This window comes from Colius striatus, chromosome 2, assembly GCF_028858725.1.
Source record: "Colius striatus isolate bColStr4 chromosome 2, bColStr4.1.hap1, whole genome shotgun sequence".
In the NCBI taxonomy this organism is placed as follows: domain Eukaryota; kingdom Metazoa; phylum Chordata; class Aves; order Coliiformes; family Coliidae; genus Colius; species Colius striatus.
This window is the reverse complement of record NC_084760.1, coordinates 77406434-77424835: the sequence shown is the minus strand read 5'-3', so window position 1 is coordinate 77424835 and position 18402 is coordinate 77406434. Positions and strand designations below refer to the sequence as shown.

The window sequence follows — 18402 nt, the reverse complement described above, 5'->3', positions numbered from 1 at the left end:
GGATAGTAAACTGAAGACATTTTGAAACATCCCTAAACAGAAACATATTGATTGTAAAGTTGTGGGGAAGAAAGGACATATTGCTAATTCTCTGCTTTGAAACATCAGGCATGATAAGGGACATACTGGAAAAGACCACCATAAAATACCTAGAAAACTAGAAGCTAAAACAAAGCAAACACTGAAACACTGAAGAACCTACTATTGAATTTTCTACCTGTTGACAATTGGACTTGTTAATTCAGTCCTCAAATGCTAAACCATGGAATAATTCTACTTGCTTTGATGTTGGAGGAAGAGACAAGCTACTTCTCTGAATACAGTAAAAATCTCTATATCTGGGTTCATTTAAAAATGAAAACTCTCAACACAATTACACAAATACACAAATTAAACACACAAATAGACAAAAAGCACATACAGATTTTGGAGGAAGAGCAAAAACATAGGAGAAATTAAGAGATGTACAAAAGAAAATACAAACCCCCCCCCCATATATTAATAAGGATTGTGTTCTTTTATTCTAATCTGACTTCTGCTTTTTATCATTTAATAGTAGTTACTTGTTGATGTTGACGTTAGTATATAGAGTGAAAAACTATCACTTTCTACATTGTAATAGCCAGATATTTAACTTTCTGCCTGTACAAATTGTAAGTATATATTTTCATCTCTAGGAAAATTAACCTATACTACTGGGAAAAAGCGGAAGGTATGTCCCAGGGGGACACATATCATGCTGCTTTTCTTGTAACCTTTTCTGGAATATATATCTATATAGAATTAGCAGAAATGCTTTGCTTAGTGATTATGGCATTTAAATTTCAAATAAGTGAAAAAAGAAAATCTATTTTAAACAGTATTTATTTGACTTCAATTTTGTACTTATTTTCAAGAAAAGACCAAGTCTGTTGTTTCTTAACCACTAAAGTACATGGCTATTTCATTCTGTGTTGTCATCATAAAAAAAATGGCACTTTTCCTTCCTAACTAGGATGCTAACTACCATTCTACATATATTTAAGCAAGTAATTATATAGCTTAACATAAGTGCATTCATACCTTCAATGTTGAAAATGATTAATGGTGATTTTTTCTTTTATTAGATGATGATTTAACTCATTGTTTTTATCAAGCTTTATTTTAGTATGTGAATTTATATATGTATAGAGAAATTTTATTATTTGAATGCTTAAAGTATATAGGCATGGAAAAAAGAAAAAGTAAAATCCTGAAAAGACAGATAGGCAAGAGAAAAAAAATGTATGCAACCCACTTTCTGCCTTGAATTGAATCGTACTATTCACAACATTAGTATTACCTATACTACTCAAAGGAACCACATCTTTTAAATTTGTAGAACCATATATGTATGTTGTAGAAGATAAAAATGGTTACAATTCTCAGGTAGTTTTTAAACTTTGAATAACGTATCTACTGAACTGAAATGGGTTTACAGGGAATTTTTAAAGATTCTGTTGTGCAGAAAGGGGGTACAAAATCTTGCTTTCCACAACAAACAACAACTTTGCCCTTTGCATGACAAATTTTAGTTACTGTTTACAGACATCAACTAGCTGAGTAGCTTTGAATACCTACTTAGCAAAACTGTGCTATTTGGATTTTATAACATTTTTTTTAACATAGCTTATATTAAAGTCTTTATATAAATTGCAATTGTGAATTTTAAAGTAAATTGATTTAAATATCACCTAAAAAGAAATTATGCACAATTTTTCAGATCTGAACTTTACTTCATGTCACCGATGAGAAAAACTGGCATAGAACGTATCAGATGTGTTTGGAGATGCTGGGAGAATCCTGTTGTAGAGTTTTGCCTACTAACAGTGAAGGTTTCATGGCATTAGTTACTGAAGTGACTAATGTTCAGGTAGATGGGATCTTCCAATATTTTGTCAATATACAGACATTTTTCTTTCCCAATTACTCGGCTATTCTGCAGGAAACATTCACAGACGTTTTCATTACTGCTTCTGCATTAAATCTCTTTCCAGGTGAACTGTTCTTGTACATCTAGTATTCAAAAATATAACGCCCCATTAACATGTACTCTGTTATCATTATTTAACGTGGGCCCTGCCACATTAAAGTACCAGCTTATAGTATGTTAAGTACCAATGAATGTTCCCCCTAGAGCTACTGATACAGATATCCCTCTAGCTAAATGCAACCAGTTTTTAAAGTTAACATTATTCTGCACGTTCTGATGCCTCAGCATAACTTAATTGTAGTATCTTTTTAATGATTCTTTTCCAAGTCATGTCTTCTCTATGAGCTCATAGAATTACTGAGCTGATGCTCTAAGCTGAATTACATATGCCTATCTAGGCATTCAACAGAAACAAGCTACACCTGATCAAAAAAACCCCTTGCATTTTCAAAAGATATACACATACATATAAGAATAGTGTTTATTTAACAACGTTGGGTAAAAAAAACCTTAAAAAAAAATCTTCCAGATTTACTATGTACTTACTTTATTTCAGATTGTGCTAAAAGGCTACCTACCCAAAATGCTTCCTAGCCCAGCTGTACAAATTGAACTGAATTCAACTTGTTCAAGTAGCTGGAAAAGAAATCTGATCCAAGATTAAAAAACTTTTTTCCTCCCTTCTTTTTAGCCCTCTGTATTTCCTGTATATGGACATATACAGAGTACCGAAGCTCCACTGGTAAAAAGCCTCTGCATTAGTGACAGAAAAAAAAGGTTAAGTAAGAAGCTTTTTCTCACAGCTCCTTGCATGGCTCTACAGCAAACTCTCTTTCTAGGTGCTGTTTTTTATGATTTATAAAGAAGTAATAAATAAAGTATTGATTTTGTAATAGTTGCTGCTTGATAATGTGAATGACTTGACCCTTCTCAGTGGTAATGAATTGGTGTAACCTGACTCACATGAAAGCAGCATTGTTATTTTGCATAGCCAGCCTGATCCTTTGCTGTCACTCTTTACATGCCAGACAGATGGAACTAGTCCTTGACACACTGTGCTCCTAGATTTGGTAATCCATCTCCATGGAAATTTGACAGTAAATGAAAGCTTTACTCTTACTTTGAATTTGTTGTCCATGCCATCCCAGATGCACCACTGATCACTACACTCTCACAGGTTCATCCATATGCACAGAAGATTTGCCATAACCAGGGTCTTAACAGTGGTGCTGTACAGATAAGACTGCTCTGTCTCATCTCCTCCTGTATCTTCTAAGCACACAGATTGATACACGGTAAGGTCAGCCACCATGCTCTCCCCTAGAGCTATCATAGCGCTCCCAGCTCCAAACAACCCAGACAATGTAACCAAACTGCTGCTAATCTATTCCACAATCTTCCACACTATGGAGAACTTATAACAGGCTCTCTTAACAGCAACAGTTAGTATTTGATACCTTCCCAGGGATTTTTATAAGTCTACTGGGTGTCAAGTCAATCTGCTCTCAGAAAACGCAATGTGTTAATGACTCACTGCCACTGAATTTCCTGAGGAAAAAAATCCACAAATGAAACCAACCATTTCCTAACTGAATGCTTGTCTGCTCAAGTAAAGAGTGTGACCACAAATGAAATAATGTTCCTGACCTTATAACAGAAACAACAATCCTTTGAAACCAAACAGAAACAAAGGAGGAAGATGGGAACAATGTGAGATGGTAGTCATTTAAACAAGAAAGGACAAGCTAACATAGAACTTGTTATATATCATGGCAATTATCTATAATTATATATAGGTTTAGAAAGTCCAAAACCAACTTCACCTTCAAGGAACTTTACATGCATTAATTAGTAGACAGAAGATGGAAATGAATGGATAACTCAGACATCAAAACGGAATTTTACTCTGCTCATGGCTTTTTCTCCTTGCTTTCTAAGAATGTTCACAAAGAAATTTTATTTGTATTTTTGTCCAGGGTAAGGCCATCTTCAAGGTTTCATATTAGAAATTCCCAAAACACAACTGTATTTTGAAAGCACTTTACTAGACTGTTATACTCCAAATAATTAACAGAATCAGATGAAGAAGTGACCTCAATTTTTACTCATGACCACACACATTTGCAATTGCATGGGCTGAATATCACAATGTCAAATTAAATTTCATTAAGTCTAGGTGAAGGCAACAGTTAATACAACAACCTATTTTCCTCTAAACAACTGTAATTTAGGGAAGGACTGAATAGTCCAGATGACATAAAAATCAAGAAAACTTTAAAAAACAGCCTAATCTTTATTTGTTCCTTTTCTCTAAACAATTCTTTTCCTTGCTTAAAGATGCAAAACCCCAGTGGCTTTTCAACATCTCAATCTATGTTATGAGGGTCGAGCTCTTTTAGTCAAGTATTGATTTATTTGTTCAGTTCTTACATGCACTGCACACTGGGGAATTTCAATGACTGAGAAAGAAATATATGAATCAAAACTTCAAAAAGGGGTATGGATCAAATTCCGTTCCATCTGGGATATGGATCTAATTCTGTACTCAAATTTAAGTTGCAAAGCATTTATACTTCTAACAGATGGTTTCTCTCTGGCTAGTGTATAGGTCCTTGTGTATAGAAGAGTACAATGTAGCAGAATCTACTACAATGTAGTATTATCTTCCAGAGTTCTGCGTGCATTGTCCAATTCTACAATGGCTTTTAAAGTAGAATAAAACAAGTCTTTGTGGCTGCATTAGCTGCTGTTCAACACTACTTTGGTTCTCTACTGGAAACCTACATGCAATATTCTTGAGCAACGGCATGCCTAATTCAATCTTATTCAGGAAGTGAATCATTTCAGTTTTATTCCAGGATTAATGACACCATAACATAGCCTGAGTATCCCTGCTCCAAGGATAACAAACCATGTGAAGTGTAAACATCCAATCCTAGGAAAAAATCCTGAGCCTACTTATAACAAGATCTGTACCTGTTATTGTTGAAAGAATACGCTTTTCTTGGTTACTGCAAAACATGCTGAGGCATTATTGGGTGCATTGTAAAGTTACTGTAACCTCCTATTAATTTCCTCATTTACTGAAATACTTTACTAGATTCCTCAGCAAGTAGATACGAAAATGCTTCACAGCCTGATAGTCTTCTACACATTGAAAGGTAAACACAACCTGAAGGGCCTGATGCCTGCTATATTCAAGTAAAGTGGTGCAGAAGGACTAGTTGATCAGCATAGAACTGTTCAGCTATAGACCAACCTACAAAAGCTAACAGTTGGAATATCAGCTCTGTAGTGTTTCCGTTTGGTAGCCTCCAGCTGGAAGACTATTTAGGAAGAGAAGTTCACTGTGTTTTGGCTGTGTTAATCATTATAACAGCTCTTCAGACCACCCAGGCCCAGCTGGCCTAATGCAGAATCATAGGAAACACTAAGGTGGTGTAAAGCTGTCTCCTCTGCTTTCAGCCTTTTAAGCTCATTTTGGACAAATGCAGCAAGTCCACTCTCTACCCTTTTCAGATAGTGCATAAGCCCCATATTTGGTCACAGACATACTGGAATTTGAAACATTCCTATAAATGAAATTAATCCTTTCATCTCCATGCTTAACACATTGCATTTATACTTATCAAAACCATCACAGCTTGGAATATTTAGCCACATTTAAATACTTAACTTAAAAACAAAATTCCAGAACAGAACATACATGTTTATTAATGTCTTCTGGTTAGAGGCACAATCTTCTGACAGCATGTTATTAAAATCTATCTATTAATTTTAAAGAAAAGATTTTTTGTCAAGAAAAACAGTCTATGAATTCAAAAACATCAGGGGTCCCTATAAGAATTCTGAAGAATGCAAATGTAAACAGAAATAGTCTTTAATTTGTTTTTTGAAAGAAATCATTCGTGTAAAGAATGCAGTCAAGTTTCTTTCAGAGGCACTGATAATGATATGAGATGAAATTATAGTATCAATTATAAAAAATGAGTTAGAGTTTGGGTTTTTTGATATATTATGTTGAAGTAGCTAAAAGCTATTTCAAATTTTCATAAAGAAGGCTGAAGAACACTGAGAAGTGATTTAGTATTAATTAAAATGATAATTCCTCTCTTCAAACAATAGATCCCATTTGTATACAATAATTTTCTATTTTACACATTGGTAGGTGATTCTTGATTACATGAACAAATCTGTCAAAAGTCAATGAGAAGTTTGGATTTTTTAAGTCATCACATACATAAACAGTAGAAAACAATCTATAATTTCACAACTTTTAAGACATCACATGGGACATGACAGCACAAAAACTAAATATGCAACAGCATCCAGCTAGGACAGTTATAATATCCAGAAAATCTCATGGAGACTCGGCCAAGAAAGCAGAAAGCCTCATCAGACCACCACAGCCCTGGTAGCTGTACTGAAATATTCAGAATAAACTTATGGGTAGTAAATGCTGCAGCCCTTCTCATGCCCTCTATCCCAGATGCCGGAAGACACAAGCAATCTCAACATCAGCAGCCCACAGCTGATTCTAGGCATAAACAACATGAAGAGGTACATTTCTGAAGGGTGACTTCTGCATTTAGCTCTGAAATAAGATTTCTATGCTTTTTTAAAACTGACAATTTAAATGACTAATTAATAAAATTGAATGTAAAATATTTCTTTCAGTGCAAAGAAGCAACTTGCCTTTCAATAAGACCTGCACACACTTAAGATACGTTACTGCATTTAAGCAAAACAAACCTTCTAGAGCAAATATATACCGATTAGAATTTGTCAAAATACTGGGCAACTTCTTGATTAGAAATTACCTAGTGGTCAGTCATTAATGTTATTAATACTTGCCTTGACAGATGTTTTCATGTCCTTAGCACTTTAATATGCACGTGATCTCACACCTCCATACAACCGGAATATATCACTTATATCTCATTTGTCAAAATTTGACTCATTCTTGTTGGCATATGCTAGCATATTCACTGGGAGTGCCATCTGACTGAGCCATCTTCAAATTAGCTCAATATGCGGGCATCATTTTTTATTCTCTTTATGAAAATCAATTACCACTGTATGTACTTATGCCACTGACAATATGGTTCCAACTGTTTCTGCTACAGCTATGTTGTTAACCGCTATTAATATCCTCGGTTCTAAGAAAAATGTAATATCCAGATTCTACAGCCTCCATTACAGCTGATAGTTTCAATAATAACCTGATTAGTGGAACAACATGGGGTAAAAGAAACTAACTACACGGTTTGGATGCTAATAAAACTATTGCAATATGTATTTTTTAAAACTACAGAGAAAACAGTTGCTTTTTTTTTTAAGAAATGACCCACTGATTTCTGTGAGCTAACAGACTAGCAGCAGGAGAAATCAGTCCAACTCGTTTTGTGCTTCTGCATGGAATTTAATGCAATGCAAGTCTGCAGAGCTACACTTTTCAAACACATCATCAATGTCCAAACAGCAACCCAGCCCAGTTTCTGGAGATACATTTACTTCTCAGTTTGACCATCATAAAAGAACTTCTTTGAAAGAAGGCTGTTAACCTAGTAGCTAAGTAACATTAAGTAGCATTTCTTATGAAGCAAAGCTCTTTTATTACTTGAAACTAACAAAACGTATATATACAACATGAAGAGGAAACAAATGTAATTACTGTATTTTAGAGACAAACTTAGGAAGGCAGAACATACCATCAAAATCTATTTTAAATGATGATGAAGCTGAGGGAAAAAAACTTGAACTCTCAGAGTACATGATTACACAATTCGATCCATCAACCTACCTGTCTCTGCAAGCTCATATAGATTTAATTTTAAGCATATGGGCATTTTTCAAGAATGTCTATGCACAACTTTTTATTTCACTGAAAAACAACAAGTGTTTAGGTATTTTTCCAGTTCTTCAAGATAAGATTTTTAAAGTGCTCTATTGGCAATATGTTAGTTTCCTGAAAAATGAATCCAACCTTTTCACCAGCTGCTTTTTCATTCTATTTCAGTTTTCCAAGAAAACCATTAGCAGAAGGAAGAAATGGTAAGTATAATTCTAAACAGGGAACTAGAATTTAGCATTGCATGTGGATTCTAACAAAGTTGCAACTCTGATAAGCTGTATATTGGGTTTAATGACAGCCTTAGGGCATCCATGTGTGTACATGTCATAAATCACTCAATTGAAAAGATAATTAACTGAGGGAGGAAAATAGCTTTCTTGATAGCAATTACACAAAACCGTTCAAAATAGCATACCCACAGATGGTTCTTTGTTGTCCTACATACACATTAGAGAGAAGAATGTTTCATTACATTAGTTCACTCACTTGAAAGAAAAAAAATCAAGACTTGGTTATTAATCACACTAATACCACATAAGCTTCATAAACTGCAGAGGCCTTTGACTGCAGAAACAATGTAGTACAAAAGGTTAATTAGGCTTTTAGGCCTGAGCTTTCAAAGGCAGTGAAATCTGGACAATACCTAGGTGAAAGCAGCAATCTCTTTTAGCTGCAGGCAGGGATTCAGAAATATATCCCCATTACTACTTAGTTTGGCAACACTGGCTCTTTCTGAGCATGGACACAGCATGCACACCCTTTCAGCAAAGAATAATCTAATTAAAATGTATACTTGCATATGGACATGCTGTGTCATCCCTTTCAAATTTAATTATAAGGATTACTACAAGAATATGAATACTCCCCCCCCATCCCAGCAGCTTAAACAGTTTTCTATTCACAGATATTGCTGTTGTTTTGTTCTGTGTTTCTCAAATGGATAGCTGTTTCTTCATTAGCCCTGTCTTATCTTCTAGGAAAGTACATCTGCTTCAGATAAACACAATCGGGATACTTTTGCCTGACCCATTGAGAAACACATGCTAATGACCATTTCAGGACTGAAATGCACTCTGCCAGCAGCTTCCACATATGAAGCTGTCTTTCCCGATGGCTGTTTAGATGTCAAAATCCTGACCCGTTGAAACAAAATGGAAAGCTTGTTATTTACTTCAATAGGATTAAATTTCACACTGGCTTTGTTTCATGGATATTCCTTTTCCCAGTTCCTTCCTTATTTGTACCTCCTTTTTGGAGGGTGTTGGTGAGTAACTTACAAAGAAGACATCCAAGCCTTGATAAGGCAGTAAAAGGAACCTGCTGCAGACACCACCTCTGTCCTCTCCAGAAAGTTAAGAGATTTTCCCCATTATCAATTCATCAACATGGTGGGATAATCTGACACCTAATGTCTCATTACACTTCAGGTTATAAATTTCTGTGTATCAACTACAAGTTATATTTAGAGTCTACAGCTCTCTTCTGAGATAATGATAGCTATAATAGCATAAACTATTTAAAGCCTTGCATTTCTTGCAGTTTTAGCTACGCAGTACAAAAATGTGTCAGGGGAAAAACTATCACAATGCAGTAAAACAAACTGACTAGCCTACCAGGTACAGCTCTATTTATGCACACTACTATGGCAAGACTTAGCTCCCTATAATGCTCCTCCCCAAAGACGTATGTTCTCCCTCTCTATCAGCCTGCTCAATGAAACAACTTTCTGGTGTACTTCTGTCAACCTTGACAAGCACCAGGCCATTTTTTAACTTTCTGTAGTCTCTGATTAAGGATCTTACTCTCCCTGAAATACTGTTTGCCAGTGCCTAAGTACAATCCCTTGAAACAAACTGAATGCCCCACATGTCTTTAAATGCCTGCTGGGTTGCTGCTATGAAACTATTGTGTATACAGTGGGGTTTGCACACAACTGCTGAAGATATGACAAGCTCACGTCTCTAATGGACCATGTTCAGAGGGATGCATAATGGTACCAATGCATTAAGAGGAGAAAGCATCTGGGAGGTGCCAGAAATGTTAAAAATCTTCTCTTTTACATTGTCTGAAAAGCTTAATAACTAATATGTGGAATGACACAATCTCTTTCAAAATGGCTGGAGACATCTTGTTGAACCACATACACCACCTGCAAGCATGCATATTTAATTTGAAGCATGAAAAGGTGGCCCATCTATGCCTTACGCTTGCCTCCTTCTCCCTTTCACGTTTCAGTCCTCACAGGTAAGTTGCCACCAACATACTCCAACCCCTTTTTTGTAAGAGGGCTCTACAATCTTTCACTGCAGATCAGGAAACAAATTTTTGAAATGCAATGTGAAGCTTCCCTTCATTTAGTTTTTTAAAAAATGACCCAGCCCAATTTTCTCTCTCAATCCCACAAATGCCCCTAACCTGCAACTCAGTAAACCACTAGGGTAAAGAACTGAGTAGCGGACAGGCTCAAGTGGCTACACTTTCAGGTACCAGTTCACATCTGCCTCAGCAGTGGAAGCCGTGAGATGTTTGTGTTTAATGCTCTACAAAATGGGGGTGGTTTTGGGTTGGTAAAATCATTTCTTTACATGGCTGGCTTCTACACATTCTGTCATCAAGATGTTAACTAAAAGTTTTCAGGTAAAGAAAATTAACATTACCTCCAAAGTGACTACATATATATATATATATATATCTTTTAGGACCAATCACTCTTTCATTTTCTCCTCCTCTCCACCCCTATTTGTTGGGACAACAAACAGTTGTCCCACCACTATTTGTTAGGATCTCTTTTACCCTCGCAGTGTCAATAATGACTAATAAATGCAACCACGGGTCAGTGTCATCCTTTCTTGAACTCATTTTCCCTTTCCTTCTCAAATCTCTTTACAGAGCACCACTGCAGGATTGCTCATATCTTCTCAGAACTCCTTTCTCTAGTTTACTTGATGCCAAACAAGACAGACAAACAATTAAACTTTTTCCTACATCCTCATCTGGTGCATCTGTTCAATACTCCAAGATGCACAGAAAGAACATGTCTAGGGTTACTTATTCAGCTTTGTCATATAGAGACACCTAAGGCCATGAAAATCTAAATCACAGAATCACAGGGATTGGCAGGGATCTCTAGAGATCATCTAGTCTAACCTCCTACTAAAGTAGGTTCACCTCAGTCAGGTCACATAGAAATGTGTCCAGGTGGGTTTTGAAAACCTTCAGAGGAGGAGACTCCACAACCTCCCTGGGCAGCCTGTGCCAGGGCTCCCTCACCCTCAAAGGAAAGAAGTTTTCCCTTGTGTTTAATTGGAAATTTTTGTGTTCCAGTTTATGTCCATTACCCCTAGTCCTGTTGCTGAACAATACAGAAAGTGTAATCCTATCCTCTCAATGTACATCCTTTAGGTACTTAAAAGTGTTCATGAGCTCCCCCCTCACAGAATCAGAATCTCAAGGGTTGGAAGGGACCTCGAAAGATCATCATCCAACGCCCCTGCCAGAGCAGGACCACTTAGAGTAGGTCACGTAGGAACTCATCCATGTGGATTTTGAATGTCTCTAGAGAAGGAAACTCCACAACCCATCTGGGCAGCCTGTTTCATTGCTCCATCACTGTCACAGGGAAGAAATTCTTCCTTGTATTTCTTTGGAACCTCTTATATTCCAACTTCTACCCATTGCCCCTTGTCCTATCATTGGACATCACTGAGAAGAGCCTCGCTCCCTTCTCCTGACATCTGCCCTTTAAGTATTTGTAGACATTAATGAGGTCAACCCTCAGTCTCTCCTTCTCCAAGCTAAAGAGCCCCAGCTCCCTCAGCCTCTCATCTCAAGGGAGATGCTCCACTCCATCATCTTTGTGGCCCTTCGCTGAACTCTCTCCAGCAGCTTCCTGTCCTTGAACTGAGGGGCCCAGAACTGGACACAATATCCCAGACGCAGTCTCACGAGTCTCTTTCTTGGCTAAACAGCCCCAAGTTTCACAGTCTTTCCTCATAAGAAAGATGTTCCAGTCCCTTGATTATCTTTGCAGCCTTAATGCCCCAAGTCTTTCTGTGTAGCTGTATGATTGCACAGATCTCACAACCCTGTATGTTTTGATAACTTCTGTGCTTACAGCCAGGAGATACAGGGCATAATCTTGGCACAACTTACTAAGTGTCTAACTCCATACATCTTCATCTGCACTATGTTCATTGTTGAAATACATGGGTCACTGCTTTACATGGCAGCCACATATGCAGGGTTTTTAATTTCCCATGGCAGTGACATTGCCTGGCTGTTCACAGTACTATTCTGTCTAACCTCTTAAGTTCAAAAGAATTGTTCTCCAATTACCGTATACTTTTCACTCTTACAGAAATTATTCTTCATTGCTAGTTTCATCTGACTTAACTAAGTCTGTAGGTTCACTGTTTAGCAAAAGAATTGACAGAACAACATATTTCTACTGAAAACCAAAGTAAATGAATCCTTAATGAAGTTATCTTTATACAGCAAAGAAAATATGAGCATAGGTAAAAGTTTTAGCAGTTTTTTGCCCTGAAACAAAAAAAAGGATCCTATAGAGTTGCCAATGTTTGAAAGGAGTTCCAAGTAGCCTCAGCACTTTTTTCTCAAATACAAATCAATGGACTCAGTTCATTTACCTAAGTCATAAATATCAAAGACTCTGTCACACAAAACTGGTACTCAAAATAAACAAAATCAATTGTGAGCATGATCATACCTTGACAAAATGTAGCATTGATCCTCTTGTAGCCTTGTGGACATTCCATCATAGGACTGTATCCATGGTAAGCTGAAGAAAAAAGTTATGTCAGTTAAATACTGCTGATTTATATCCTTAATTAGCATGTCTGACAGCCAAACAATTATTAACAGTAAAATCAAAAATAATTGTAAGTTTTTACAATTTATAGTTAAGAATAAATGGTGAAGAAATTTATGGTTACCTGTACAACCTTTCATTTAATTCCACCTCTTTCCACATATGCCATTTAAGTCTTCAATTATCCTGACAAATTTGTATTTTTTTCCAGAAAAGAAGTCTTTGAAATCAAGACATTATCTTTTGTTCTAGTTGTTCTCAAATATTCAAATAAGTACTACCCCAAATCAACTATAAATATCATATTGGGAAAAAATGAAGGTGCAGATTCACGATGGAAACTCAAAGGTTTTGAAAATAAAAGCAGTTTTGGAAAGTAGATGTATCTTCAACATTAACCAAGACTGTTGGGTGTCATTTCTCCCGTCACATTGAACTAAAAAATATCTGAAATACCAAAGAACTAGATGAAAAAAAAAAATTAAACAAGGTAAAAATAAGAAAAAAATGCACATTTGTGATTTAAGGAAGAGTTGCTGAGTTTTAGAAGACGCTGTCACTTATTGCCTGATCAGTGTTAACTGTCAAGGGCATAACAAAACTGCAAAATACAGACTGAATTTGATTTTGCCAAAACAAAAGTGTTCAGTTAACTAGTTTTTAATTCCTATTTATTGTTTCTTTCCTTCACTTAAGGTTGCCTTTGAGACTACAGAAAAATGTCTATTGATTCTTAAATGGTTATAACAACGTAACTGAGAGCTATAATGTTTTTGTATGCTTATGCACTAAAAGCTAACCTCTTGGCAAAGCCCAGTACTTTATCAGATGTATAGGAATAACCTTCTGGCACTATGATCACATAAGTGTCTTTAATAAGAGCCAAGAGAGTTTTTCATAATTTGCATGCTGCGGCCGAGATACCTTACATTTTGTTAGATTTTTTGTTTTCCTTTAAAAGCGTTCTAAATGTTCAGCAGGCCAATAAAACTGAACCCCTTCCCAAAAAAGAGGCATTCTTTTCCATCTTTACTGCACCTAAACTGTAAATTAAGACAGAACAAGTTTTCAAATTGGCTTCACTTCACATATGATGCCTCAATTGCACACTTGTCCCTGCAGCTTATTTTAAAACTGATAACTGGTGAAGTAAAAGGGTAGGAAAAGCAGAAAAAATCCATTATTTTCATTAGTTCTAAAGCTTTTCCTGTTCTTTGGATAAACTTAAGTGATGATTTGAATTGCTGTGAATGATTTAAAATAATTACTTCATTAGAACATTAAGATTTTTCCTTTGAGATTGCTTCAAGTGATAAAATGGTTTAACACAAGAACAGTATGAGTCAAAATATAGCAACAACGCTCTCAGTTTTGAACATATACTCTTCCATCTTTACAATGACTACAACTATTTTAACACAGAATTTGAAAATTTCATCTCTCACCATAAGGTGGTGGTTACACATTTATTTCCAAGGCAGCTCCAATGCTTTCACAACGTCAATATCAGAAATACTTGAAATTGAAGATGAGACTTTCAAAAGTGCAATGTACTTGCCCATTCCTGGTCCCCCAAAATGTCAATGGAATTCCTAACGCTTATGTTGGCAGAGTGAGGTTTGTAGATGCACTGACTATGTTCTAACTTGTTTATGTTTGCCATTACAGACCTGATTCAATTCACACTAAGACCAAGAGAGTTTCACTAACTTTTTGTGAGCAGGAATGATACCCTACAGTACAGTCTGGGAGAGGAAAACAGAAAAAGCAGAGGTCTTCCAGAGTAGATGGAGATCAGCCCATAAGCTATGCCAGGACTTTTCCAGTGCTGCAACACATTTTTCCTTTCAGGGTGACTCAGCTGCTCTAGAAAGTGCAGTGGTGGAGTGAGGTCAGTGATTTTAACCTCTCCCTCTTCATCCCCCTACTCCCACACTGAACAGGAAACAACGGCTTACTAGCAGCTGTTTCTTCCTTCTACAAAGAGCAGGAACGTAAGCAGGTCACAGTGGAGTAGGGAGCTTGTTCAGTGATGGCTAGTGATCCACATGGGAGTTGGATAGAGTCCTACATTACTTACCCTTTACTCAAACAACCTATTTGTACTGATTAACCGTTAGCAAGAAGCCTGAACACTCATAACATTCCCCATGTAACACAGAAATGTATTTTGTCTTAAAAATCGTCCTTTGTAGAAGCTCTCAAAAATGGAGATCTGTTCCAAAATGTCTTCTTTTGTTTTTCAGTAATATTGATCAATCTGTAAACTTACAAACGTGAGAGCTATCTCAGGCCAAGGCACTTGACTTTGCAACAACACAAAAGTCCTGACTGAGCAATGGCTAGTACTCAAAATATATCAATACATCTTCTTTGCAATGTATCAAAGCCCTATCTGAGTCCATGGGAACAAGGCACACATGAAGTTATATATATCCCTAAGCAGTTGACTGAAGTGAGGAGAAAAGTACCTGCTAATGAGACTGAAGAACACACTTACGTATTTTGCTGAAGTATGTTTCACAGAATCAAAGAATCTCAAGGGCTGGAAGGGACCTTGAAAGATCATCTAGTCCAACCGCCCTGCCAGAGCAGGAAAACCCTTAATAGGTCACAAAGGAAACTGCCTAGGTGGGTTTTGAATGTCTCCAGAGAAGAATACTCCATAACCCATCTGGGTAGCCTGTTCCAGTACTCTGTCATCCTCACAGTGAAGCTTGTACCCATTGCTCCTTGTCCTATCATTGGACATCATTGAGAAAAGCCTGGCTCTATCCTCCTGACACCCGCCCTTTATGTATTTGTAAACATTAATGAGGTTACTCCTCAGTCTCCCCTTCTCCAAAGAGCCACAGCTCCCTCAGGCTTTCATCATAAGGGAGATGCTCCACTCAACATCTTTGTAGCCCTGCAGTGAACTTTCTCCAGCAGCTCCCTGTCCTTCTTGAACTGAGGGGCCCAGAAGTGGACACAATATTCCAGATGTGGTCTCAAGAAGGCAGAGTAGAGAGGGAGGAGAACCTCTCTCAACCTATTGCCCACATCCCTTCTAATATACTCCAGGATGCCATTGGTCTTCTTGGCCATGAGGGCACGTTGCTGGCTCATGGTCATCCTGCTGCCCACCTGGACCCCCAAGTCCCTTTCCCCTACACTACTCTCTAAGAGTTCATTTCCCAACCTGTACATTCTTTCCCAGATGCAAGACCCTCCCAATCCTCCAGCCAGTCCAGGCCTTGCTGAATGGCAGCACAGCCTTCTGGTTTGTCAGCCACTCTCCCCAGTTTAGTATGATCAGCAAGCTTGCTGTCAGTGCTGTCTGTTCCCTCAACAAGGTCGTTAATGAATAGATTGAACAGTAATGGTCCCAGCATCGACCCCTGAGGGACTCCACTAGACACAGGCCTCCAACTAGACCCTGCCCCATTGATCACCACTCTCTGCCTTCTTCCCTTCAACCAGTTAACAATCCACTTCACTACCTGATCATCCAGCCCACACTGTCTCAGTTTTGCTGTGAGGATGTTGTGGGAGACGATGTCAAATGCTTTACTGAAACTGAGATAAATCACATCCACTGTACTACTGCCATCTGTCCACCTGGTTACACCTTCATAAAAGGCTATCAGATTGGTCAAACATGACTTCCCTTTGGCAAAACCATGTTAAATGCAACCTGATTACATATTATTATAGAAACAGGTCAATCTTAAAGTTTATGAAGCACAAAAATGCAAATGTAAGTCTGTCTGTTTCAAAAAAGTCTACAATAAAAAGGGTAGTAGTATTAATTTAGTGTAGTATTAGAACAGGTCAAAATGACGTGGGACTAATGTGGGACTTTATCTTCTGAGATACTATCATGGATATCACTTAACTAAGAACTTACTACTAATTTATTTGAATCTCAGCTTTTTTTATCCAATATCATATATATATATATATATATATATGTATGCTTTTTTCACCACTGAAACATTTTCATGAGTTTTTTCAAGACAACTTGATAAAATATAAATCCTCAAGCAGCTACTCCTGACTTTCATTAAATCTCGTAATGAATTTACATTTGTCTTTGGGAATTGTTTCCTCTACAGAAGCATAACACTTTGACATTGACATATGGCTTAATTTGACACCTATGCCCAAAGGACACTTAGAGCCAGATCCAAAACAGATTTTGACATTCAAGTTGTGTGCCTAAGTTCAAACTAAACATCTATAAAGTCTAAGTTTCTGTAAGATCACTTGAACTCTTGCAAAACTCTGAATTTATCACATTAAGTTCTTAGAAATCTGAAAATTCCCTATTTGCACGCATGGAGAATTGTCATATGTCATGGCCTGATTGAACAGCACCACGCTTAACTCATTCTTAAATCAAATCTAGACTGATAAAATATACATACTTGTAACAAAGCTTCCTGGCAGAATCAGTTAGTATTCTTGAAGCATACACCTACCAAATCATTCTCTTGATAAAATGTACTGCTAGATGACATTTTATTTTAATCCGGAGAAAACAGTGCACCCATCTCCTCCTCCCTTCCTAAACCACTAATGTATGGTGAGAGCTCCCACCTGCAAACATGAGAAATACATCCCATTATGTCTCGGAGACACAAACCCTTACTTTCCAGGAATGCTTTAATCACAATGATGGGATTATTCCAAATGGTAACATTCTCAGTCTCCTCTGGAAATCATACCGTTAGATTAAAAAAAAAAAAAAAACAATTCCAGATTGAGCCAGAAAGCAGGAGTGAGCATGACTCATACCATAAGTAATTAAAGACACTGGGAAAGAGACTAGGGTTCCCAGTCCTGTTCCAAGAATTGTTTCTACATTTTACGGGTTAGATCATCTTCTCATAGGTATAAAATGCAGATCAAAAAGTCTTCTGGCAAATAAAGGAACTCTGAATTGTCTCATCTTAAGCAAGCCTGCCAGCCATTAAGCTTTCATAATAAAAGGACAGTGCCCATCTCATTAGCATTTCAAAGACAATTATTCTTACTAAGTGCTTTGAAAAAAGGGTGGTGTACTGCCCTTCAGGAGAGGTTTTAAGGTGAGGTCAGGGACTTATCTGGGGAGCAGGATTTCAGGTGTGTCCTCATGTCTTCCTGTTTGCTTGCTCTTGACACCATGCCCAGCATGTTGGCATTAAGCAGCTGCATGACTAAGTCACCTGTTGTGGATTCCAGACTGAGATGGCCAGTTTTTCACCTGAGCTATGAAGAATTAGCAAATGGGCTTCCCTTAGAACCAGGTACCAAAAACCTCTATTAGTAGTTCAAACTAGTTTTTGGTTGAAGCATATTTCAGGCTTTTGTGATTTTTCTCATGGCACACCTACATCCAACCAAGCAACATTCTAGATGTTCACACGGTTCTGATGAACAAGACTTTCAGTTGCAGTTAAATTGCTCCTTCTTTTAGAAAAAGCTATAAAATCAGGACACCAATACAAAATGCATGTCTCTCTTAGAAACTGTATTTGTGTGCCACAGGAATAAAAAATTAGGTACTAGAATCTTTTATTAACACATCAAGACTTGAAGATAAAAATATGCTTCCAAAAACAAAAGTTAAAATTCAAATATTGAACACATTTCCAGTCTTGCTATCTATACAAATAACAGGGGCCCAGAAGTCTCAGATAAGAATGACTACAAATCTCTGCACTATTTTTGACCCACTAAATGCAGGTCCACTCCATCTGCAAAACAGAGATTACGTTATCTTTTCTCATCTATCATTTAGTAATG

At 37.1% G+C, this 18402-nt stretch overlaps 1 protein-coding gene across 7 annotated transcripts in view; it reads right to left on the bottom strand.

Annotated features, from left to right (window-relative positions):
• LTBP1 (latent transforming growth factor beta binding protein 1) overlaps positions 1-18402 on the bottom strand; it is a 151206-nt gene that overhangs the window by 76117 nt on the left and 56687 nt on the right. For all 7 annotated transcript variants that reach the window (XM_061991178.1, XM_061991179.1, XM_061991172.1 and 4 more), the window contains one exon: positions 12532-12603. In XM_061991178.1, the coding sequence (XP_061847162.1) occupies positions 12532-12603 (72 nt within the window). The remainder of the gene's footprint in view (positions 1-12531; positions 12604-18402) is intronic.